General features: G+C 46.3%; 2 protein-coding genes across 38 annotated transcripts in view; one reads left to right on the forward strand and one right to left on the reverse strand.

The window, feature by feature from the left end:
- The first annotated feature begins 1 nt into the window (after window position 1).
- MRPL35 (mitochondrial ribosomal protein L35) lies at window positions 2-1583 on the forward strand. Of its 5 annotated transcripts, none has more exons than XM_085547560.1 (3): window positions 2-29; window positions 626-927; window positions 1311-1583. In XM_085547560.1, the coding sequence occupies exons 2-3, from the start codon at window positions 628-630 to the stop codon at window positions 1497-1499; spliced, it is 489 nt and encodes a 162-aa protein (XP_085403686.1). In that variant the 5' UTR covers window positions 2-29; window positions 626-627; the 3' UTR covers window positions 1500-1583. The 5 variants fall into 5 exon arrangements, with proteins under 5 accessions (XP_085403686.1, XP_085403684.1, XP_085403685.1 ...); XM_085547558.1 differs by having other exon boundaries at window positions 21-411; XM_085547559.1 differs by having other exon boundaries at window positions 21-278.
- Window positions 1584-1963: 380 nt separating this feature from the next.
- Window positions 1964-26666, reverse strand: part of REEP1 (receptor accessory protein 1) — a 54138-nt gene continuing 29435 nt past the window's right edge. For 2 of the 33 annotated variants that reach the window (XM_085547546.1, XM_085547547.1), the window contains exons 2-7: window positions 21292-21386; window positions 21086-21136; window positions 17624-17792; window positions 13204-13239; window positions 6760-6890; window positions 1964-5099 (exon numbers count right to left, since the gene is read on the reverse strand). In XM_085547546.1, coding sequence (XP_085403672.1) covers window positions 5028-5099; window positions 6760-6890; window positions 13204-13239; window positions 17624-17792; window positions 21086-21136; window positions 21292-21363 — 531 coding nt within the window. In that variant the 5' untranslated portion in view covers window positions 21364-21386 and the 3' untranslated portion in view covers window positions 1964-5027. The other 31 variants (XM_085547548.1, XM_085547549.1, XM_015862588.3 and 28 more) reach the window with 20 other exon arrangements.

A 26666-nucleotide genomic window follows, 5' to 3' on the forward strand; every position in this document is an offset into this window, starting at 1 on the left:
GGGGGGGGCGGGGATACTGCGCTGAGAGAGTGAGCCGCCATCTTAGGAGGAGCCGGGAGGGCACTGTGCTCCTCACAGCGGGGACTGGGCGCCCTGCGGGACGGGCGGAGCCTGAGCCGGGCTGAGGGACATGGCGGCTGTGAGAGCGGCCCTCACGGGTCTGTGGCTGACGGAGGGAGCCGGGCCGCCATGTCGGAGCGGGGGGTGCCCGTGAAATGGCGGCGGTGCGGGGCTGCTCATCGTCCTGAGAGCTGACAATAGCAGGACACGGGGAAATGGTTTTAAGTTGAAAGAGGGAAGATTTAGGTTGGATGTTAGGGGGAAGTTCTTCACTAGGAGAGTGGTTAGGCCCTGGAACAGGCTGCCCAGGGAGGTTGTGGATGCCCCGTCCTTGGAGGTGTTCAAGGCCAGGTTGGACGGGGCCTTGGGCAACCTGATCTATGGGGATCTATGGGGTCTCTATGGGGATCTGTGGGATTTATAGGGTCTCTATGGGGTCTCCTGGGCAACCTGATCTAGTAAAGGTGCATGTTTGGTGGCCCTGCCAGGCAGGGGGGTTGGAACTACATGATCCTTGAGGTCCCTTCCAGCCTGGGTCATTCTGTGGTTCTCTCTCTCGTTGCAGGGATGCTGCGGCCGCTGTCGCGCTGGGCCCCGCTGGCTGCAGGACGAGCCGCTGCCGTTCGGTGCTGCCACAGCCCGGTGTGGGCTGCGGCTCCGCTGCCCAAATCACCGTCCATAGGGATCGTGCCCGGCGCACCGTGTCCTTCCCTGGTCCTCAGACTCACTCCTCTGCTTCCCAACATCCTTCAGCAGCCCGCGAGGCCCGTCACTTATTATGGCTTACGGAAGGGAAAGAGGAAGACTGTGAAAGCTGTCGTTAAGAGGTTTCTGCGGCTGCACTGTGGGCTTTGGGTGAGGAGGAAGGTAGGATTTAGTTTTGTTCAGGTGTTAAAGCAGTGGGTGCATTGAGGGCGGTGACGCGCTGGAACATGTTGCCCAAGGAGGCTGTGGATGCCCCATCCCTGCAGGCATTCAAGGCCAGGCTGGATGTGGCTCTGGGCAGCCTGGGCTGCTGGTTGGTGACCCTGCACATAGCAGGGGGTTGGAACTGGATGGTCATTGTGGTCCTTTTCAACCCAGGCCATTCTGTGATTCATTGATTCATTGCTTTTGCTCTGATAGACAGAGGAAGCTGGTATGGAAGTTTGCATCTCCTGGCTTCCTAAAAGTGGGGGTTTTGTGCTTATGTGTGAGAATTGCTATACGTCCCTATTGGTAGCAACTCACTGTCTGTTTTCTCCTGGCAGTCTGGTTACAAGAAGAAACTGTGGAAGAAATCTACTGCCCAGAAGAAACGCTTGAGAGAGTTTGTGTTGTGCAATAGGACACAAAGTAAACTCCTGGATAAAATGACCACTTCTTTCTGGAAAAGAAGAAATTGGTACGTTGATGATCCTTACCAGAAGTATCACGACCGCACCAACCTTTCTGTGTAGAAAGCTTTAGTTATTTTATAATTAAACATATGTGTATCAACTGCTCACAATTATGGCCCGAAATAAAGGAATATTAAAAGCTGCTTTGAGGAGCTGTTTGTGTTTTACTTGGCAGAGATGACAGCTGGACTTATCTCCTATGTGTTCTGCTGTGTTTTGGACTTGATGATCTTCAAGGTCTTTTCCAGCCTGGGTAATTCTATGATTCTATGAATTCTATGATGTCTGCTGCTTTCCTATGGTTGTGTGCAACATAATGTATGTGGATGAATGCACTCTAAGCATTAGTATGAATAATTAAACATATTTAATCTTGAATGTTGTTAAAAGAAACGTGTTTAGCTTAAGGGTGTTCTTTATGTCTCTGCTTCTTGGTAGCTTGCTATGTGGAGCCTTCCTTGGGCATGGGAAGAATGATTGTTTGCTGCTGCAGGCTGTCGTGTGTCAATGAATTCACTGGTTACTCAGAGCGTTCGGTAGCTGTATTTTTTCCAGTTGATGATACAGACAAGTTGTGAAGGACATGCAGTGAGTAGTACATCTATATACAGTCAGCCAGAAGTGAGATCAAAAACAATACAGCAATGGAAGGAATGATTCCAGCCTGCCAGATAACGTTGAACAGACTAAAGATGTGTTCGTGATGATAAAGAAAATATTAAGACTATTAAGATGCATATTGAGCCATGTAATAAAACCAGCGGCACATCGACCTTGGGAACACAGCTTTCTCCTTCTCATTAAGGATAAATAACCCGATCTTCCTTTCCTGTCTGTGCTGGGTTTGCACTTACACAGTTTAGATTAGCGTGGGACTATTCCAAGGTGGTGATGCATGAAGTCTTTCTAGGTGATCCTGATTCAGCAATCGCTCTGCACTGACTGCACAGCAGCAAGAATGAAGGCATGGGGACTGCACTGAGCTGCTCTGAACTTACTGTGCTCATAATTGAGGTGTGTTTATGGTACACTTGGTGAACTTACAGACTCATTTACCACATATGCAGAAGAAGCCGCCATCTGCGAGTCCTCGCATTGCGTTCTGCAAAGCCTTCGCCACGAGGGGTCAGCATCAGTGCAGGAAAGCGCCTTGCTGAATCAGCTCCTTCCTGCGGCAGAGAAAAACTGCAACAAAAGACTTCACGGCTGATGTTTATTGGACACAAATGCAAATCGCCATAAGGGTGAAATGACAGAACTGGGGCAACACCTGTAAACAACCTGTGTGTGGAAAAGGAGGAATCAAAAGCAAACGACCGTTCTCTTCTGTACACAGAACACTACAGCACGAAGTGGACATGGGTCGGCATTCACATTGCTTGTCTATCTATACACAAATATACAGCCCCGCTGATAAATTCATACGGTTCTGCCAGAGATATGAAAAGGTTTATTTTTTTTTTTCTCATTTATACAATGAATGTTTGGAGAGATATAAGGCAACTCCCTTGTCAACAATTCCACCTCAGCACTTAAACAGAATCCAAACAGTCAAGTTTACAGTAAAACAGCAGATTAGACACATTTAATCAATTTAGTGAGAATCAGTGTTAATTACAGCATGTCTGAGAACAAAACCTATCGGATGTTATGTGGCTCTGTGTTTTGTGAGGGGGGTTTTTTGGCATCATTGAGTGCAAACTTGTCAGCTTTCTCTTTTATGGCAACCTATTGCATAGCGGGGAAGCACGGCTTGCTTGCAACAGGATCTCATTTCTGCTAACACCGCAGGCGGTTTTGCTATTTCTTTTTCATGTTTGCCAAAATAAATCAAACCAACTTTAAAGCTGCTTCAAAATAAAACGCACAAGCTCAGCTCCTCCACTTGTTTTCTGAGTATCTCCTAAGGACCCAGATCTTCTCTAACTGCTTATCTCTATCTGTTTGGTTTTCAATGTATTTTCTGAAGGCTTCTTCCTTCTCACCCACTGGACAATGCAATTCAATTAGCACGTGTAAAGGAAACGAAGTTCTCAGGTAATGGGGCCAAACATGGTGGCATACCCAGGAAATACCTGATACATGCTCTTTCCACTCCCAATCCAGGTTGGATAAACATCAGTGTGTGCATGAGGGTTATTTCTCTCTTCCCCACGTACATCGGAAGCTCTGATGGGACCTCGAGGATGCATCATGCAGGGACAGCAATGCTGCTGATGCGCATCCGGCAGAGACAAGGTGTTAAAGGCCACGTCAGATTTAGCTCTGAGCCTGATACGCTCCATCCGCCTGTTGGCATCCCGGGCCGCTGCCCCTCAGCTTGGTTCATTGTACTACTCGGGCTCTGGCCCCAGTGAGGGCAGGTTCCATGTATGTAATGCTAAATGGTTTTCTATTCTATGAGATAGGTCCAAGAGCAAACACAAAGGGCCACGTAATTAACTTATGTGTGAATTTCACATGCTTTACACTTACAAGAGACACCAACTTGAAAGCACAAATACACAAACCCTACAACATCTTCCTCTTCTTTTATATTTCTCGTTTATATATGGATACAAATACAACACTCCACTGGTTCTCGTGGTTCTAACCAAACTCCATGCTACAGGCAAAAACTCCAGGCCTCAAAAAGCAGCTGAGCCCCAGCGTCCTGCTCTGCTCGTGTAAGGAAAAAGCACCACACCAGGAAAACAGAACGCTGGGACTGGGACTGTCAGGGGAGAAAGGTTCATGTTCCCCTGGAAGCGAGTCACTAAAGCAATTCTATTGCATTGCTGCAGCTACTACACGACTGCCTTGCTCATACTTCAGAACTGCCAGTAGAACATTTGCCGCAAGCGATGCGATCCAGTTTTCTAGCCGCCATCATTTTCCACACAATACTCTCCTGGCTCAGGATGATCAAAATTAAGACTTTCCCCCCTTCATTGCATTGCTGAAACCAATCGTGTTCTCTTGCACGTCTCTTCCTCATCCCAAGTTCTGTCTCTGTGTCTTTTTAGCGCAATGATTTAATCAGAATACGAGCGATCCACTTGCAGAAAGAGAAACAGCATTACGGCTCAGCTTTCCCTAATGAGTGTTGGCCATTGTCAAACAGCTAAAGCACTCAGGCGTTTGTTACATCATTCACAGGCTTGAGGAGGAAGAGAGGGAAGAGGAATCCTTGGCTTCTACAAATCCACTTCCTTCATGATAAAGCCATAAATAAATACACTGCCGATGTATCATCACGAGCAACTGATTATTTCTGTTGTTGCTGTGCATTCACAGAGCTAGAGCTATGCAGACACCATGAGAACTGTAAATGTACAGCCTTACGGGGTTAGCGTGAGTGGGGATACACTGCAAACAAAACAAGGACTCTCCATCTGCAGGTGTCTGTCAGACTGTCCTGACCGTGATGCTGACGAACGCGAGAAGCATGGAACGGGATACAGAGACAGGAGCGAGGAAGGGCCATGTCTACAACGCTGTACATCAAAGCACATCCATCCCACTGCTGTTTCCTACGTTATTAACGAGTAGCTCTTTAAGGCAGAAGAGAGACATTCTGTGGATCTTGGTGCTATTGGCTCATTGCACTCACATTGTTTCAGTGGCAGAGGACGAGGTACTTTTCTTCCTGATGCGAGGTCTAAGGGTCCTAGGCGGTGCCTGCAGAAAAGCAAGAGAAAACATCATTGGTACAATAGGAAATTGTTTCTTTTTTTCCTTAAAACTCACCTATCTTTGTGGCATTTCAGTGGTAGTGATCCCGTTTCTGGCATGAAGAAAGAGAGAAGCCCATTTTGGCCCTCAAGACTGTTAATGAAGGCTCAGTTGAGGATTAACCCCTTGAAGAGAACCATTGTAGACCCCTACCTTGGTTACATCACCTGCCCCTTTGTCGTTAGCTAAAGGCATGGCCAAATACTGCTAGTAGCACAATGGCCAAAGCAGGCAGGAGAAACTGCATAATTCACTCTGAAGAGCTTTGGTACGGCACTGGGGCTCATCAGATTCACAACAAGAAGTGCTTACCACGTGTTGCAGAGGAGCACAGATTCTCAATGTGGATGCCTAGCAAAGCATAGCAGATAACACTGCAACACTTCATTTTCAGGAAAATCCAAAGCTTTGTATTTATTAACAACATAAACCTATTTACCTGGAAGACTATGACAGGGTCTTACCATTTGTAAATGAAGACTTAGTCATGTATATTTTATAGGATTATCCAATCCAAGATCATGCTGTATTTCCACATACACAGCTGCTGTCTGTAAACCAGTTGCTCTGTAACACAGCTTGAGCAGTAAGTATTGCTTGGGAGAGGCTGCACTTTGAAAAGCTAAGCCACTCTTAAAGCACACATCAACTACTCAGTAAACACTTGAAATGAGGAATTAATAGCTCTGCCTCCTTGGAAGGCCACTTAACAGCTCTGAGAGAAGCCACAGAGACTGCATGTAACCACAGCAAGATTTGGTGAGAGCCACCAGAGCTACAACAGCCCACTAGAAGGACGTGGGTCAGACACACCACACCACTCCTGCTCTCCTATACTGGCTTGGAGAAAGAGAAATAAACCCAGCTACCCCAGGGTGGAGATCTGCTGGCTGCAATCTGAGAGCTACATTTGGGCTGCTGGATGTGGTTCCATTCCCCACTGCCCAAATCTGGAAGGATTCCTTGCCTACAGCATCTCATGCAGAGGCTGTATTTCCACCATAACAAAAAGCTGCTAAAACTGCTTTTGTCAAACTGCAGTGTGAGATCTGTGTCTTCCTTAGTATTTTTTATTGCTTTTTGAGTAGTAAATTAAATCACACTTCTTAATTCGGTGATTCCAAACCTACTGAAATCATGGAGTCAGCAGTAGAAGCCCTGCTGGTGTTGGTGTATTTTGGCCAGGTGCACGAAGCTTTGGGCTCTGAGCTCTCTGGCTATGGGTGCTGTCTGTTCTCCCTACAAATCCTCTGCCTCAGGAAAGAAAATACATTTTCTGCAGGAGACAGGAAAAATTGGTGGTTGATATCCAAATCCTCTCATTGAAATACCTCCACATTAGCATGTGGTTTAGAGCTAGATCCAAGTTTTGCAACTCAAAATCCAACTCTGAAGCTCCGTGCAATTATTATTTCCACAGGCATGGATTGGAATTTCTATCAGGGAAGCCACATGTGTAGGAAATGGAGTGTTCTCATAGCAAGACCCACCCCTGAAAGACCAGAAAAGTGCTGCTTTTGGACTAAGTGTTGTTAGACCAAAGAGGTGTTCACTCAGATACTCAAAGAACTTCAGAGAAGGAGGAACCTTGACAGCATGGATGTACCTCAAGGGGTTGATCCTTCTTTTTAGGCCTTTTGTTCACGGATGCACCATCCAATAAATCGTTCTCTTCATCATCTGAGAACACAGAGTCTTTGGTTTCACAGTTTGGCTTTTCGTATTTATCGCTCACATCTATTTAACATGGTCATTTGTGGTCTAAACATGAAGACAAAGGATGAGGAAGATCAGTGATTTGATTCGCATTCCACCAAACTCCACTTCACTGCAAAGCCATGCATCTTCCAGGGATTAATAGACAGAAGGGTCACACTTCACACTCCACTAACAGCAGCTGTTGGGTTAGCAATCAGAAGGACCTTGGTTGCAAAGCCACCATAAGCTCTTCTTGGATTATTCTATGCAGAATTTAGACTAAATTCTCAGCCTGGTGCTCTGGAGGTTGTATATAGAAAGATTTTGTTTGTTAGGCTCAGGGATAAATGAAATAGCCAGGGAATTAATGCCACGGAAGGCAGAATATGAGCCCATGACTACAGATCAATAACATCTGCTTGGTGGTTTTCAGTCTTGTGATTTATAACACAATCTTTATGGGACTGGTCATATTGTACATCATTCATTTGCTGTCTCAAATTCAGATGGTGAAGCAAGACAGTGTTTTCAACAGCCAGTCCCAAGCAAGAGCTACAGAAGGGACACCCGGTGTGACTAAGCTCCCTGTATCTCTGCAGAGAGTTTCCTATCAGCAGGGCTGGATCTTTCTTAGTTTAACTGACAGTTATGCTTCTTTTTTTCATTCTAAAACATGTGTGGAAACAGGAGTGTAAGCGTTGAGTGCTTAGATGACGATCACAGTCATTCACTCTACTTGAGCTGCTCTATGAACACACGTAGAAATAACATTCTGCACTTCTTCTCTCAGCCTGACTTTAACTCTGCTGGACCAAACACTACAGAAAGAGGATTCCTCAATATCTGACCATTATCAATCCATTTAGATCCTTAAAGCACACACAAAATAAACCCCCAAAACCCCTCTAACAGTTGGAAAATGGAGACACAGAGGGCAAGTGATTTGGCTACAACACCACCAGTCACAGGCAGGTCACCAAGGGCTTCTCCAGTGCCAAATCCATGTTGGCAGCTGAACACTCTCAGTGCCTGTGAGACAAGCTCAGGGTGCACCGCACACCATCCTCTGGCTGCTGACCCCTCTGCCTCCACTCACAGGGGCAGGCACTGTCACAGGTTTTCAGGAAGAGCTGGAAGTTGACTTCTTCCCAGCTGTGCTGAAAAAGCTGACGGTCACATTCCAGAGAGGCCTGGAATAATGCTGAATTGTTTTTTTTTTTGCTATATGTGGCTGTGGTGCTGAGACTACACCGTAAGGAGAATATTAAATGTTCTTTACAACACTTGGCAAAATCAATCTAGGGAGATTTTACTTTAATCACAATGTTATCTTCCCACTTGGGAAGCGGGATATCCAGGAGACGCCTAGCTGAGGTCATTGTGGGTGCAGGAGCTGCTCCGTGGTGCCTCTCTAAGCCAAGGACAAAACAGAGTCAAGCTCGTATTAAATGCTGCTTGTTTAGTGTTTGATCATTAAGAACATACAGGATCAGGCAAACGTGCTCTGTGGCCTTTGTCCTGCTGCTCCGCTGCAGAAGAAGACAGGAGGAAGTGTGAACCCTTATAACACTCCTGGGAGCCCCAAACTTTTCCAGCTGACGTTGCTTTCTCCATCATTATTTTCTCTTGAATTAAGTTCTAGGTGAATAAAGCTGTCCAGGCAGCACTGCCACCTATGTTTTGTATCTCCAGAGCCAGCAGAGCAGGAGCCCAATGCTTCTGCAGGCCTCCCACTCTCCCCAGCAGCCTAAGGATGGTGTCCCTACCCCAAAGCTGCTGCTTTGAAGACTGGGGAGGGCTCCTTCTCCCAGCTGACATGCACTGCTTAGACTCCAGCAACAGAGGTTGGCATAGTCCCATGGAATAAGGGCTGATGAGGACTGCTTCCCTGCTCTATGTTACTCTGAATGAGGGACCAAAACCCAGCCAAACAGGAACCAGTTTCACTTCAGCCTCACTGTCCTGGAACAGCAAATACACATGTCCAGCCTGGGCTTTCACAGTACATCTCTGAGCATTGATGAGAACAGACCTCGAGTACAGACATCCTATAAGGTCTGGAGTGAGAAGGGATTTCCTGCCCATCCTGACTCAGACATCTACACTGTAGGCAATGCCAACCTCACACCCACCTGGAGTGCCAGCCTTTGTCCCATGGTTGTTGTGGAACATTGCACTATTGTGAGACCAGAAGCAACTCACCTCTAAAGGGCTGAATGAGCACCACCTATGAGGTCCTTTTTCGTGTGAACCAGGCAATTACAAGGTAAAAACCCTAACGTTTCCTACACCAACATAGCCAGTCCTCTGCAGGTGGAGAAAATAGGACTAAAGCAGGGAATTAACCAGAATAACAGGCAGATGTGAGGAACTACTGGGAAGGGAGATGGAGGCTTAAAAGGAACAGATGGGTTCAGGGACACCAGGGTTTGCTCCTGGAGTAGGGGCAGACCAAAGAGCAAAACACACAGTAGGGGCTGGCTTCTCCAGGACAGTGCTTGGCCTCAAGTCACCTCCTGTATGTTTCTAAGAGGCATCAGAGCCTTAGGGCACTATCACATGTCCCCAGAGTGGCAGAGCCAGCAGTGTGTGCTGCTCTAGGGAAGCAGCTGATGCCTCTTGGACTGTTTCACAGCCAGGAGGGGTTGTGTGAACCCAGGGGCCATGTAGATGCAGGTCTTTCCCCTGGCTCTCTCACCTTCGGGAGGCTCTCACTCCCCATCTCAGAGCATGGTGCCTTTGGGGTGTTTTCACCTGTTACATTTGTGCCTACACACCTTTGAATAGAGGGGTAAAATTATTGCAGGTATGGGAAAACTGCTCACGGCCCAGGCTAAGCTGCCTGGATACTTCAGTACAGTTACAGAGGGAATTGAGCACCCCAGTATTTCTGAGAGAAGCTGGATCTCCCCCACCCTTATTTTCCCAGGCAACGCTTCTTTCTTCTGTCATTGTAATTCCTCAGGGGTTATATAACAAACCACAGTCACAGACTACACAAGCCAGGAACAAGGTGTTGTATTATTGTAATGGAACATTAAGTCACTCCAAAGCTAAGCCTTTCTGGGGGATCCTTCATATAAGGAGTTTTGCACAGCACTTAATAAGAGCAAGAGAGCAGATATTTATTACACGATGGCCATCAGCTTCTTTTCCCTGCAACAAAGACAAATTTGCCATCATTTCCATAATACATTGACCCAACTCACGTACTTCTCCAATAGTTTTCATTGCCAAACAAAGAAGTTAGAAGCAGCCAATCTACCAGCACACACTGCCCAGGGGCCACAAAACAGAGGCAGATGGGGGCTCATATCTCCAAAGCCAAAGTCAAGTGCAACCAAAGCAAACAAGTCTATTCACATCATCAACAAAGTCACTGGTTAATGAAAACACATCCCACAGCTGATTAAGTTGTTAAGTACTAGTCTATTCCAAACACCTCAGAAGAAAACTCATGCAATCTTTAACACTTACATCAGAGTCCCATAATATTTACATAGAGAAAAAGAAAGAATAAACTGTTAGGGGGAAAACATTTGGATGTAGAAGGGGAAGGAACATTGTTTCAGAGCACAGAAACTCTCATCTTTGCTTTCAGATCATCTGTGGTTGAACTGGAGTTTATTTTATCACTGTAAAGTGATGCAAATTATGCCCATAAAAATATGATTCCGCATTTAAAAGGAAAGTTTTAAGGAATAAAATGCCTAGAGCAACAGAAAGTGGTTTTCTGGTCTTTAAGCTCAATGAGAGAAAGGTTATGAGGTAAATCCCTAACACAAGAGATAGCAGCAAAACTGGCTATAAGCAGAAACGACCTAATGGTCACCTAGACCGTGATTTAAAACACAACTAAATGAGCATCCCATTAAGGTCTTCACTGAGCTCCATGCTCAGTGTGATCCGTCACCTTGCCTTCAGGGTGACAACCACATGCAGGAAAAGGCCTAATATGATTTTATTGGCAAAGCCCCAGTAAAATAATGCTCCTCCTGGCTTTGTGCTGCAGCACCTTGTGCACAGCTGACTGAACTCCTCGGCTAAGCTGCCCTTCAGTCGCTGCTGAGTTGCAGTTTTAAAGGTGCACGTTCACAAACTGGTCTCATTTGTCTCTAATGTCTTCACACATTCCTTACACTGCCTGAAATCACCATTAAACTTCCCCTCAGATACATGTAGCTGTAACAGTTTTCCTGATAACACAACATATTTTAAACATCTTTGAGACGTATTTATTCTCTGCAAAGTCCAAAACTGCTCCTCTCTCTCAGCCATGCCACACAGTCTTTGCAGCAGCACCCAAGGGGTGTTAATTGAGATAAGAGCACTGAGCACAGAAGTTATTTCTTCAATGCAAGTCCCAGGCAAGCTCGTTTAACACTGAGCAGCACTTAAGCATTTACAGGACACTGCCAAAAGACAAACAAACCCCTGGAGGTTTTCCCTCTGTCCTTCCCGAAGAGGAAAAAGAACACTTATGTAACAGGATCGCTGTTCCATCGTCATCCTCAGGATGACTTTCCACAGGCCTTGAACATCGAGGAGATGTCAGAAACTTGAGTAAAGACCTGGGAGAGTTCTGTGGGCACAGATCACAGGTTTTTTACAATAAGGACGGTGAGGCACAGGCACAGGTTGCCTGGAATGGTGGTACAATGCCCTCTCCCTGGAGACACTCAAGGTCAGGCTGGATGGGACTCTGAGCTCCTGATGGAGCTGTGGGTGTCCCTGTTCACTGCAGGGGAGTTGGACCAGATTAGCTTTAAACCCAGCTCGGATGGTTCTATGATTTGCTTCTGTGCATCATACTGAACTCAGCGTGGCCTCCAGTCCCTGTGCAGATGCCCATTGCATGATATAACAAGGCTGCATCTTCTTAAACCCACTGTACTTTGGCCCAAATGAATGTGTCTGTGCCTATTGCCTCTTTCAGGACATTGCCCAGGGAGATGGGAGCAGCTTTTTGCTCCCACCAGCCTGTGCTCTCCTAAGAGCTGTGGGGTTTTAAGAGACAGTTCAGCTTCACCTGCAAGAACATTAAGGCAGCTGCTCCTGCCAAAAAGGCCTCAAGGCTCTGAGACAGCCCTTAATATCCTGCTTGAGGTTAGGCTTGAATATCTGCCCCTTTAGGTTATAAGCTCTTTGGGACTGAGTACTTCTAACATCTGTATCCTGAAACTGGCTGCGCAGAAATTGGTATGAAAGAAAGATCAGTGCCAGTTTGGAACAGTTCAGTCTAATTAAGCAAACTTTGTTTCTTCCTTTGAGGAAAAAATGTTCACATTACATCATCAGGGACCTGTCCTCCATGCCACCAAAGCTGCACTTAGTAAGGAGCATGTAAAGGGCACACCATTGTCTGCAAGTGCATTAATGCATGCATTGCCTTGGAGACAGAGAAAGGGCAGCCTGTGGGGGCAGAAGGAACCTTCTATGAGATACAGCATATTCAGACTGACACAGACAGAGCAACTGGGTTGAGTCAAGGGGAAAAAACCCAGCAAAATGAAGCAATCTGAAAGAGCTCACAAATTTGGGCCCGATTCATAAACACACTGGTTTGACTGCTGTTGTAGCATCACTAAAAGGCCTCCCCAGGATTAATTCAGGCCTACTTAGCACTTGGGATGGAAGGGACCGTAAATCATTTAGTTCCAACAGCACAACAGGGAGGGTGACAAAGCAAGTATGTGAAGCTTGGTTTGCCACCAATGTAATGTGCAAGGAGACAGAGGGTCAGGCTGGGAGCTCCAGCCTCCCGGCCTTAGTGCTGCACGCCCGGCTGCTCCGGAGGTGACACGAGCCAGCTGTGTTTCCACAGCAGTGGCTGCAGTACGGTGGCAGCACTGTGATCCTGAAGTGCCTCTGCTGCAAATCCCCCAGAGCTGTTTGCAGTGTGCAAAATAAACAGAAAGCACATGAGATGAGTTGTATAGGAGTTATGAAAGTCAGCTCCCACCAACACAGGACGCTGCCCATCTGGATTTCTTCTTCCTCCCTAAACAACGTGCTTGGCAGCTCCATCCTTTGACATGCCCAAACCTGAGGCCTCCTGCTCCTTTCATCAGCCACTGGGACAAAATGCATCCTCTATAAGAGAAAGGACTGAGGTTTTTCTCCAGAGATAAACTCCCCAGCTTCGGGTCAGTAAGGTGAGCAGCACTGCACAACTTGCTGTCAGCACACACACGGCTCACAAACCCACTCATAGCCTGGCTGTCCTCTTGCTTGTTCCCCTGGTGTTAGGAAACCTGGTGAGTAAGAGCAGCAGGAGCAAGCCAGGCTGGGGAACACAGCCATGCCCAAAAGGTATGCGTGGATATCAAGGTGCAGGAAATCCAGCACTCACCTCTGAGGAGTCGGCACACTGAGCAACACGTGCACACTGAAAGAGGAGCTGAGCGTTAGGGACTCATCAGGGTACGCTACCATTTCTCACAGAGCACTGAGCATCAATAAATCTCTGCTGAACTTGGTGCAGGAGGACTTGGTGCCTCCTGTCTGCATAGAGATGATTGTCTCTGCTCACCATCACAAAGCACAGAGCCAGGAACGTGGCTCACATGGCTGTGTGCTAAGACTGGGAGAACTTACAGCTTTTGGGCCCCTTTCTCAGATCACTTAACAGAAATAACTCCAAACACGTTCACGGAGCCCCGACAAGGAACATAGTAAGCAGTTTTGCATTGGATTACTGTAAGGATGCAGATAACCAAGGGAATTGCACTGCACCTTTCAATGCAAATGCAGGTGATTCACAGGTGTTCACAAAAGTGTTACCTTCACAGCTCCACTCTGTGCTTTAGGAAACAGCCTAGAAACCATTTCCAGTTTGAGCCTCCCAAATTAATCCTCAGAGTGGCACCAGTGACTCCAGATAGAAGGTGCTTCTGGAGCATAAAGGGTTTGAGCTGTGTGTGATTGGTTTGGTAAACATCATCCTGCACTGCTGACACTGACAGCTCTTCTGTACCTTCAACCTCTGCTTTTACATAGAGGGTAACCAATCTCAGTTTTCTGAAGGCTTCATACAACATACGTACATGGGCTGTTCCTAGAGCTTTTCTGGTCAGTGGGGACAGGGCTATCCAGGCACACGCTGAGTGCTGATACTTCCCAACCTTTGCTCCGTCCTGCAAAGAGCTTCAGAGTTTAAGCTGGAAAAACAAACTACAGGAACAGCCCCGACTCTCTGCTGCACAGAGGGGTGTCAGAAAGCACACTGCATGTTTCTGCTTTGAGATCACTCCAGCTAAGAATGACCTCTGCCTCAGGAAAGCTCAAGCAGTAAGGGCACTCAGTCTGGGCAGTATGGTGCCTTTGCAGGACTCTCTGGGCACACGGTGTCACCTCCAGACACCGATGTCCTGTCAAGCAATGCAAAGCTGCTTGCTGAACTATGTCTCAGTGGCTTACCCAAAATAAAGGCTGGCTTCCAGCCCCCAGCCCACACTGGGAGTTTCAGCAGACATCAGCAACCATGACACATGTCTGCATCAACTGTGGGACTGAGCTTTGAGACACAGTGGCCACCGTCCCACTCCACAAGTCACACGTGTCACATTCACCAGCCATTGGAAGGGAACACGTTTTACCTGCACTGTCCAGGATACTTTTAAGGCAATAATATAAGGTTAAGAAGTACAAAAGCCCCACGCTGTTAATACAGACACATCTGTTTGTTCGGCATTTGCCAGAAAAAACAGGATTGCCTTGAGAAGTATTTGGAAACACTGTTCTGGACCTTCCAATTGCTCATTATGATGAACAGCCACACAACATTTACAGTTCCCAAATGAAAGGGGCAGTTCAGGGGGAGAAGCACAGGTTGGAACACGCATCAGAGCTCTAATATCATCAGGATGCTAAATTGAGAAATGCTGAACTAAGAGCAAAGTGAGAGATGAGATAAAGAGGACAGGTGGCTGGGCTGTCATGCACAGGGAGGGCACTCACTGTCTTGCCTTGGCATGTGTTGAAGAAAGGTGTGCGTGTGCTTCACAGAAGGAGTGGTAATGCTTCGTGTAACACACTGTGCAGACACAAGTCATAGCAATGATGCCTTTGCCCCTTGTGTTGCCCACACGTGGCTTTAGATTGGGTGTGGGGAGGAGGAGGAGCATGGTCTTTCTGTGGGATGGGTGTGAATAGCTCAGGTGCCTGCCCCATGGCTCAGCTGTCCGCTCTAAAAGCTCGCTGAGCATCTCAGCTATTGCTCAAGCACTAGCACAGCTGTCTTGGCCAAAGAGTGCTGGTCGCAACTATGGGAAAAACAGCAAAAGGTAGGGCTCATTCCTCTTGTATCAAAGGCAACTCCGGCATATCCTATGTCATGGCCTCATAAGACACTCATCTGCAGACAAAAATAAACCTTTGCTGTGTCTGCATGTGGAACTTGTAACTAAATGCCAAGTTCTTCACACAGCACTTGCTGTCAAAAAGGAAATTCAGGGAGTCACCAATCAATCTAAAGCAGCAGCAGTCACATCTTAAAAAATAACAGCAATGGAAATGAAAGTAGCTGAGTGGTTATTTAATGTAGTTGGAGCACAGCACAATGCTGCAGCCAGCTTTTGGCCAGAGCCAAAGCCCATTGGTGTTAGGAAAGTTGTCTCGGTGGGCTTGGAAGCATTCCCAGGGATGTGAAACCAGAACCCAAAGCGCTCCTGGTGCTCACTGGGGAGTGGGGGTTTTCATACCAACAGAGCTGAGTTTCAGCTGTCTCTGCAAGGAAGGCAGCAGACCTCCCTCCATCTCTGTCTGTAGAAATCGCTTTCTTTTAAATACCCCATCTGCTCTTAAACACAGTCATATAACAGGATGGGAAGCAAGTAACACCAAGCTCCACACCAGATCTGGCTGTGTTTTCAGTGCTCATGGAATGGGATTCACCCAAATTGTACTCTAGATCCAAAGAGCTAGCTCTTGTCTTTGCCACATTGTTCCAAGTGAGGCTGTCCTTCCAGGTACTGTTTGTTCAGCAGCAAAGCTGGCTGGAGGACTTTCCAGTTTCTCACCCCTTGGTTTCCTACCGTATCTCTCCAAAGTGTCTTAAGTTACTTTGGAGGGCAAACAACAGCAATGATTTCCCAGGACACTGACCCAGCACCTGCAGCCTCACAGCTCTGAGGCTGCCCCGACCTGAGATCAGGAGCAGCAGGGCAGCTCCCCATGTGCCAGTGGGTTCTGCTGTGAAAACCAGACAGATCATGGACAGCAAGAGCAAATTACTTCTGTTTTTCCCTGGGTGGTTTGGCTGCCTTTGGAGTTCAGCTACACCACTTAGAGGATTTCTTCCTGCCCACAGCTCTTTACTACAGGACAGCTTGAGTGGCTTCAGCAAGCCTGTTCCATGTCCTGAGGGCAGCACTTCACATCATGTTATCATAAGGCTCCTCTTCTCTCCTTGACAGCGTTTGGCATACAGAGAAAAATAAGAGCCTGTGCTAGATGGAAAGCAAATCCTTCAGCTTTTGAGAATCCCTGATGGCCATATGAGAGAAATAAAGGGAGCTTTCAAGAAAAAGCCCTCCCAGTGGCAATCTGGGTGCATAGGTACACAGGCACAGGACAGGGCCATGGCACTGATCAGGTATTTTACATGTTCAAATCACTCATGTAAGGTGTACATAAGAAGTCTTCTAAAAGCCCTTTAGTGATGCCTGTCTGCATTGGCTGTGGGGGGAGAAGGGACCTGTGACAAGCGGGTTCCTGGATAAGAAACCTCAATGAAACCAGTGAGAGATGGGATGGATGGAGGGTTTGGGATGGATGGAGGGGTTGGGATGGATGGAGGGTTTGGGATGGATGGAGGGTTTGGGGTGGATGGAGGGTCTGGGATGGATGGAGGGTTTGGGATGGATGGAGGGGTTGGGATGGATGGAGGTTTTGGGATGGATGGAGGGTTTGAGATGGATGGAGGGTCTGGGATGGATGGAGGGTTTGGGATGGATGAGGGTGTGGAAGGTTTTACTTATTTATGTTTGAAGAAGAGGTTTCTATTCTGGGTGTGAACACTACCTGCAGATCACTTGCCACAAGTGAAAGCAACATTTGTTAACGGTGTATACAGGAATGGATTTCATTCCCACCATGTTTTTTCTTCCATATTTTTATAAACAAACCTTTGCTTTTCAGAGACATTTGCTTTCCATTAACAGCGCTCACCCAGACATCCTTCACAAACAGATATCAGACCTTGGTCTCTGCTTCTAGATATGCTCTTTACAGGTTTTATTTCTCAGTAGGCTTCAGCAGCGATGCAGTTCTTGAACTGCAACTGTCAAGTATCAGCTATTGTATAGTTGAGAAGTAGCTGAATAAATTCAGACCAGATATCCATTAGAAAACGCATTTGCACAGCATAAGAGTGAGAATCTATATCACCAAAAGGAGACTTTAATAACAATAATGACCCTTGCCCACCACTGTGCCAGCTTATCCCTGATTTTGGCACTTCTGTCAGTGCCTCATTGAAAACCTACCACTGATTTCAGCCCTAGAACCCAACTTTTCAGCTTGTGAGGGCTGATACTGGCTCCCTGCACACTCCAGTCCAGTCCTTGGTACCAGTCAGGAATAGTAACCATCAAACAATACCATTCTCTCTCTTTAAGTGCCAAGAGACTCAACAGTGTGTCTGTGTCCTGTGAGTCCTGGTATGTGCTGCCTGCAATGTCTGTTTCTATATATTCCAGCCAATTGCATGACTTCATTCAGCTGTGTGATATTCCAGACAACACAACACTGAAAATAACGCTGGCACTTACCTGAGCTGCCAGTGCCTTCCGATGCACTTCTGGATGTTTTTGGCTGGCTCTGTTTGCTACTTGTTCGTACAGTGACCGAAGGAGGAACAGTGCTGCTGCTGTCACCACGAATTGTTGAGAGATCCTGCATGCTAAAGCTCCTTAGTCTCTCCGACAGGGCCCCCTGTCCCTAGTTAAACAAGCAAGCAAATAACATACACAGAAGTTAGATTAGACAGTGCATTTCAAACATTCCTTCTCCCCTGCTCACTGAAGACCATTAGGACAATAGGGAAAGAAAAAAAACTGCCTGCTCCAGTAACCTGGGGAGGATGTAAATGAGTGTTAAAAGCATCATTCTACTGTCTTTGCTCTTCCCATTGGAGTGGATCTGTGTGCAAAATGTGACTGTTCAGAACTGTGACGGAGAGCATCTCTGATTCTTCAGTGCAGTCATTTGAACTTGGAGCAGCCTTGGCCCTATCTGAAGGAGGAGGATGTAGGAACTTTCTGGTAGGTACTTTTCTTCACTAATATCTTAGAAGGGTTCTTGTTTTAGAAGTACCATTAAATGGTTTACATCAAAGTAGCTTCCTTTTGAAGTTAATCCTCTATGATGATACTCATCCAGCAGTTCTCAGTCACACGAAGAATTTTCAGAGGACAGAACATTTGAAATTGTAATGTAATAAAAAGCTATTCTTAAAGGTGAAGAAATAAACTCCTCCCATTTGTATTGCTTTTCAGACTAACTATCAATCAAGAGACACCCATTCCGTGCCTGTCCCTTAGTGAACTGGCATTGATACACTGAAGTACTGAGTTGCCTAAAAGTACTGATTTACCAGCATCACTTCAGAAATTTCACAAGCAGAGTAATGGGAAATCAGTGCTTCAACCCCTACAAATTCCTTAGCAACTTTACTGCTAGGCACTGTAATTAGACATAGCACAAGGTGCTTAAAACCAAAGTTACCATGGCAACTTTCAATCTCTACATTCAAGGAAATTGCTGGATCAGTAATATCCCAACTTTAGCTTTAGGCTGAAAAACCTTCTCAGGATTCAGACTTCCAAAGCATATCAGTTCAGCCACAGACAGGCTGCTCATTCTGGACTATAGCACTTTGTTTCTGCATCAGCAAGAGGCAAAGAGAACATGGCAATAACTCCTTCATGTTTCTGCATCAGCAAGAGGCAAAGAGAACATGGCAATAACTCCTTCAGTGCTGCTCCGAAACATCATCAGTAGAAACACACATCATTTTAAGTACAATAAAACTGAGCTGTTCTTTGTAGGGCAGTCAACTGGTGGAGCCAGCCAGGAAGCCCCAGTAGGGTTTTTCTCTTCAGTTTACTGAACATTTGGCATCTTAACACCTCTCTATACATGCTGTGTTGACACCTTGATCAAGTCAATCTCAAACATCAGCGTAGACCGGGGGGATGAATGGATGGAGAGCTGTCCTGCAAAGAGGGATTTGGGGGTGTAGGTGGCAGAAAAGCTGGACATGAGCTGGTGATGGGGGCTGGAACTTGATGATCCTTGAGGTCCCTTCCAATCCAAACCATTCTATGGCTCTTCAAATTCCTGCACTACCACCCAATCCTCAGAGCTGATTAAAGGGAACACAAGACATTCTACCCTGGAGTCTGACTATGACAGACAGCTCCTTAGCAAGAGCTCGTTATGAGCAATCAGCAAATATCCTGCTGTTGCAGAATGACTGGACAAGCAAAGCTGAGGGCTTAGCAATTGATAAGCTGCTGTACCACGAGTGCTGTATTCCTCTTGCACCACCAGCTCAAATGTCAGCAGAACTCAAGCTTTTTAACCTCCTCCCAGCTGTTTTGCTCAGCCAGCTAACCCAAATAGCATTTCATTCCACAGAGTGATTTCTGGATGTGGATGTGAGTCAGATTAGAGACGAGATTCATGTGTCAGACCAACCTGGCAGGGAAGATGACACTAATGCACTCTTTTGCATTGAAAATTAAGGAGATGTGCTAAATTTATTTTATTTCTTGCTTTGGAACCTGTGATATGGTGACACAGAATGATCTAAAAGCTTTAAAACAAGGATCTGATGAATGCCTTCCATCAGTTGTTTTCTCAGGGAAAGAGCAGAGAAAGGCCAGACTGGAACAGGGCTCTGTGGTACTGACAGGACAGAAGACAGACACTAAAAAGCATGTGGTAACATCACCTCCTAGTAAAGGACATTAACCCAGAGTTAACAGCCCAAGCCATAAACATTGACCCAACCAATATAGCTTGGAAGGATCAGAAACCTCGGTCCTTACCAAAATCTGAAGTCAGTATAATGAGAGATACTCTAAAAAGCATTGCAACAGAATTACTTCGCCTCTCCAGAGATCACCTCTGCATTCACACTAAAAATATAAGTTTTTAAAGGACTTAAAGAGTTTGAAGAACTGAGTCTACATACAGTGGAATCACTCATAAAAATCCTTCCACATACATAGGTGGTTTTACACATTCTCTAGGAAAATAAAGTTAGGAACATAATCTTAAAATCTGCAATATATTTATCAGTGTTTCATTAGGTATAATCAAAATATAAACAAGTAACAATGTCTGGATTTCATCATACCTTCAGTTAAGCAATCTGAAAGGATTCTGTAAACATTATTTAGGCTTCAGAACGTCTTTAATAACTAGAAACTCCATTTTGCAGCTGAAACTGTAACAGCACAGTGACATGACACAAATCAGGAACCAAAAACTGCCAAGTCGTGTGAGAGAAGCTTTGTGTTAATGCAGGATGGCACCTTCTGGCCTTTTGCATTTTAGAATCAGTAGTTAATGGACAGGCAAGGGAACACTTAGTCACACCCATCACACTTCCAGCACAATACTAAACCTGTTAATTTTCTCCTCTCTCTTTGCTGTAACTCCTGTCGCACAGGAGCAGACATGTCTGCATGCATATTACAGCTGCCATCCTGCAGGTATTTGATACGAGGGGCTGTGCATACGCCTAAGGCATCAGTTATTGCTACGGTGTCAGCAGGACTTCCCCAACCACACCTGTCAGAAAATGCCAGCAGAAACCCACCTTCACCTTTGAGCTGAGTCCTGGTCTCTCTATATCCACTGCAAGCCCAACCATTCTAATGGGATCACAGCAGTGGGAGCAAGGCTCTCTTTGTCCATTAGTGAAAAAACAAAAACAAACACGGCAGCTTGGCCAACACAGTAGCAACAACTGGAGTTAGATGGTTTTTCTGCATTCAGAGTACCCTGCCTGACTGCTGGAGTCTCCAGCAGAGGACTTGGAAGGCATTTTGCAGGTGAGATCAAGGAGAGGCTTTTAAAGCTCAGCACATAGGATCTACCTACTGGAAGCAGAGCAAACAGCATCTGGCCTGAGACCAATCTCAGCTGAAAACAGTTCAAACTAGTCTTCTACAGGGGGGCAGATGTTAGTTAGGTGTTAGCAGAAGCATTCAGCAGATTACCTGCCCTTTTTTCTGGTCCAAATACAAGTGTAAATGAAGTAGTTGAGAGACCTAGCAAGGGAAAAAAAGAGCCAATGTGGCAACAAACATAAAAGCTTTGAGAATCAGGTCGGTTCGAAGCATAAGTAATCAAGGTGAGACATAAGCGTGACACTGGGCACTGTTGTGCGGGGACTCACACGCACACAAAAAGCAGGGGCACCCACCTGTGAACTACAACTTTGAATGTAGATTCTCCCTTCCTCAGCTCTCCCAGAGAGATGGAGAAAACACTGCATAACCCCAGCTGACAGGGTGTTACCTAGCAAGTGCGTTTAAAGAGTTAAGCAAATTATCAACATGGCAGGCTGTCACTCTTTGCACTTCACAGGTTCATCCCACCAGAGAGACCCCCAGTGTCTGTCCACCTCTGTAATACAGACTGATAGTCATTAAGAACAGAGTGTGCTACGTGACTAACTTATGACTAGTTTAGGCACAGGATTAGGTCTGGGATGCTCAGGAGCCATTTTAGTCCTAGTGATTACCAGCCTTTCTGAGAAGTAGGGTAACACTGGGGAATTACACCAACAAATGTTGGTCTGCATGAAGCAGCTAACAGGGCCTGCCTGCAGAAGGCCCTGATAAGGGCAAAACCATTGGCTCTGTGGGCTAAGCAGAGGCTTGAATGAAGGGAGCAGTTGCTTCTGCCATCATCAAACCACATGAATGCAGCTACCCTACAAACAATATCTTTATGGCTTGCGTGCCATGGCTGCCTGGGAAGAGCTACACAGTTTGGAGAGGTCAGACAGTACAGAAGACTCAAAGGGAAATCAGCTGACATTAACGTTGATGGTGGAAACTGCATTTCATCCACCCTTTTTGTTTGTGCAGTCCATTTCCTCTCCTGGGAACAGTATGAAATTGTCTCTCTCAGCCCAGCCAGGGTACATTTATTGTTTGGTTCTGCTGTCCTGTGTATTCACTGGATATTGTCTGCTCCTTGAGATATTAATGCAAGAACCAACAAGAAGAAAAAAACAGAGCCAGCCACTTGGATCGTACCTCTGCGGCAGGGATTGTGTTTTGTTGATTTGGGGGAAAATCAGTTTTTTGTGTCTCCAGAGTGAAGAAAAAGCATTACATCACAACAGATATGATTCATGAAATAGCGATTAGTGGTATCATATGTTTCAAGAAAGCTTTTGTTGGGATAATAGAGCTCAACCAAGAGATCGTTGGCTTTGGATCCCAAGTGGAGATCCTTCAAAGGATGCTGTGTTCATAAGGAATATGCTCAGCCCTTCTGAGATAACAATGACAGGTCCCCTCCTGATTTCTGCAGCTCCTGGCCATATAAAAGAACAGGGCGCACAGTATGGTATGGCTGTTACAGATACAGTATTAAACAGACTGGACAGAATGTCCTATGATGCATTTGAAAAGCAAAGAAATACTTTCCCTACAATGTTGTCATTACAAAGATGCTTTATCCTTCCTCTTTTAGGAAAGGAGGCTCTCCTCCTCCCTCTTTCCCATTTCAAGTAAAAGTGCAGGTCTCCACTGTCATGGCACAAAAGGTACCATTTCTTCCACAGAAGTCTGGACTCCAAATATTACTAGCTATAAATCATCATGGGAAATCAGAGAGCTAAACACTTCTGACTTCCAGGCAGCTGTGCTGGCTACACCAGCCAAGTACTAGAAATGAAGGAGAAGATGCTGTTTGAATAGTGAGGGTAAAACCTAAGTGATCTTCAGTGTTTCTTCTCCTGGCTTAAAACCCAGCAAAAACTGGGAGACTTTCCATCCAATCTCCTGGGTTCAGAGAACCTAAACCAGCAGTTCTGCAGCCCCTTTGGGGTGATGAGCCCAGAGGGAATGGAAGTGATGCTGCCAGACCTGTCAGGTGGTTTTGAGCTGAAGCAGTTTGGGAACTGCTGATGCAGCAGTTAAAGAGGTGGATGCGAGTACTGAACGCTTCCCACCTTCATCTGCATGTCTGGCCTTTTTAACAGATACTCAGAATGATTGCTAGATCTGGCAGCACTGCAATCCATATTTCCCTATGCATGAAAGGCTCCTGGACTGTTTCTCAGACTTATTAGGCACAAATGTCTTTTCATCAACACCAGTCATGCATGCCTGCACCTTCCACCTCATTTATCATCTCCTGCCAAGGCTCTGTGCCCACTGCCAGCTCCCTTTCCTGAAGGCAGGCTGCACCAAGGGGCACACAACAGACACAGCATCAGCTGCTGTGCAAACAGAAAGGCCAAGGAAGGTGCGTTACTAGAAATCTTGGGCTTGTGATGGTCTGATGGCTGCAGGATGTTTTCTGCAGCTCAGCTTTGAAGAACGGAGTTGAGACTGCAGTCTGAGGTGGTTAAGTAGTTGGGGGCAGGATTTGTCTTGTGATGAAATGACACTGACCTGTTCGGATGAATTGGTTTGTCCAGAATGAGGAATAAGAAAATAGGATCTGGGAAATGACGAAGCTTTAAGGAGAATGGAAGTTAAAAGTTGGGGAGAATGTAAAACTGGTGAAGGAAAGGCTATAGAAACAGAGGAGGCAAAGGCAGAGCACAGCAGGCTCCTGAGAAGGGAAGGAAGGAGCGGAGAGTTGGCAACTGGGGACAGGGCAAGGCAGCAGGTGGTGGGAAGCTCAGGCTGACAGGTGGAAGATGAGCAACTGCTCCTATGGGTGTGCCAGAGGAGGCTGGTGCTGCCTCCAAGCCATCAGTACCACTCCTCACTGCAGTCACACATGTGTCTCAGCTGTTCTCACCAGAAACCAGAGCACTGCCAATGAAAAGCCTGTTTGTGCCCAGGCCTCCATCTGATGGTTCTGCTGCCCAGCCAAAGCCTTGCACCTGCCCCACTGCCTGTGACCCATAACAGCCCTGCTGCTGCCCTGTTTCTGCAGGGACAGCAGAGGGAAGGAGAGCTGCTCAGATCCAAACCAGGCTCCTTTTCTGCTTCTCTTCTGCTGCTGCAAGCTGAGCTGAAAAAGAGGTGACCAGTGCACAGGGTTCCTTGCGAGCAGGAATGGCTGAATTAGCTGGAACAAAAAACATGCAAAGAGCAGCAGGATTTACTGCTTGGTCATCTAATCCCACCACTTAGCAATGAGCCACTTGAAGTCACAGGGTGTAACAGATGACCAACCAACGAGGACAGGATTACAGAGCCCCAAATGAGATTACGCTCTTTGGAGGGGACGCAGGCTATTGGGGGGATCTGTGCTGAGCACCTAGCAGGGGTAATAAACCCAGCTATCTAATGCTCTGTCTGCTGAGAGAGCATCAAAAATAGACTCTACTCAGAGAGAGAAAACACCCAAGCGAGCCAGCTGGGCAGGCTCAGGGTACTTGGGACACTGACAGCTCCTCAGCCTGTAAAATGAACTGGCACAGGTTTGTGCCAACATTAGCACGACTGTGGCTTCAAAACAAAACAGAGCAGTGGAGGGGAGCAGAAGGAGGGGGGAGAGAGAGAAGCTTGCACTTGGCTAAGATTGTTATTTAAGATAGAAAGGGGAAAGGGTCAGGGGATCAGAGACAAGGAAGGTGTGTGTCTGTGCTCAGCTTGCAGCTTCTTAGCTTGTGAGAAACATCTAAGCAGCAGCCTGTCAGACAGAAAGCATAATCAGAGAGCCAGCAACGCTGTGCTGTGTTGTGGATTAAAAAAAAACAACAAAAGAAACTATGGGCCTCGCAAAGAGATCTTCTCATCAAAGAGAAGAGATGGCGATGGATCTGGACCACTGGGAACACAAAATGTCCCACACCATGGGCCAAAGACAGGAGTGGACAGGGCTGTGCACAGTAGGAGACATATCTCCAGGTACAGGAGCCATTAGATTGAAGCTCGTTTACTGAAAACTGATAAGTCTCGATGGAGCATGCTTTTAACCCAGCATCTCACTGTATATTTGCCAGCAGAAGGTTTCCTCTGCAATGTCTGAGGGTCTATTTCTTAATAGGAAATAATCTTTGACTCATCCTTTGAACTGAGTGCAGAAGAAAATAAGAGAGATCCTCCCATTCACTTGCTGGTAAAAGCCCCATTTTCCATGGGAACTGCAGGTGCTCAATAGCTCTGAATAGATGGTTACCTCTGTAGGCTGCAGTTTTAACATGACCTGTCAAAGGCTGAAACCCAATGAGCCCCTTCAGAGCTCACTTTCCAATCTACACTCAACACTTATCTCAGGCAAGCTGGATACCCTTAAGAGTTGGCACAGGGAAAGTCAGGATAAGGCTTAGAACAAGTATTCTCTTTTCTTTTCTCTGGAAACTTTCCTCTGAGGACAGCACTGCAGTTTTGTTTGGCATCTGTCAGCTCAAAGTGTTTTCTAGATAAGTAATCACTTAAACTTCACTCATGCAGGTTAATCTGCCTCACGCTATACCTCCTCACGTGTGCCAGTAAGGGTGCTGACATACATTTAACAGGGGCTGAAAACCAGGACAACAGAAGCTGTTGCCATCATTCAGCTCTTGGAAACCATTCCCTCTGCAGCAGGGATAGCTAAATGGGGACACATCCACACCTGAGCCACTGCACCTCAACATCCTCAATACTGGAAGCACCACAGCTCAGCCCTCCTGCACTGGAACACATCAGGCTGAAAAATCACAACCACAACCATTCAACTCTCCCCTGGCCAAAATTTCAATCTGAGAAGGGTAGGGACAGAAACTGCCTCAACCACTCCTAACTACTGTACCGTAAAGAGTGTAAAGGTATTAAGGGTGCGGTCCCACAAGCAGCACAGCTAAACTATCTCCTGCCTACAACCAGGAAGGGAAAAGCTTGTTTTTATCTCCTCCAGCCATACTCCTCATGATGCAGCTCTGTCCCTCCCCTTGTGCTGGCTCCAGCACCCATGGGACACACCTGTGGACTCTTCCAATTGATAAGAAAAATGGTACTCCCTTTCTTTCTCCTCATGAATCAGCATTAAAATAGATTAGAGCTAACACAAAGAGACCTAAACAGCTGGTGCAGAGGAACCCAATGGGAGTAGGAGCATCATCCCTATTTTGGAATAGAGAATTGTGCAGGAAAGACTCTCGTGGTCCAGCACAGGGAGCAATGTTTTAACTGTTTACTCTCAAGTTAGACTGGCAGATGTGCCATACAGCAGTACCAAAGAAGTCACAGCATATGTTGGTTTCTTCCAGCAATGAAAGTGAAGCTTCATTATCTGAAACAAAGCAGTATTTTCCTTGTACCCTGGGGGGTCTTCTTCATTCTGCCTGGCTTTCTGCTGCCACTGGAGCTGTATTTCAAGGCAGTGAAAATCTTAAGAGCAACGTATCAGGAGAAGAACTGATCCAGGCTGACAGCCATAGTCTGCCCAATGCTTGGCAATGGAACAGGAAGCAAATTTTGGCCTTTTTTTTTGAAACAGCTTTCCTGTATCCTTGTCACTCTGTGTGTGTATGACACATCTCAGGGGCTCACACTTACATAACATCTTCTGCAATTCCACATGCTTAATAGTCTGTACCATATTTGGCCTCCCAAGGATGAATTATTCATTTTTACAGGAGATAAGGCCAGGGTATGTTAAACGATGAGCCCGGGGTCA

The sequence above is a fragment of the Coturnix japonica genome, chromosome 4 (genome assembly GCF_054131305.1).
Source record: "Coturnix japonica strain WE chromosome 4, WE-NBRP24, whole genome shotgun sequence".
Lineage (NCBI taxonomy): Eukaryota > Metazoa > Chordata > Aves > Galliformes > Phasianidae > Coturnix > Coturnix japonica.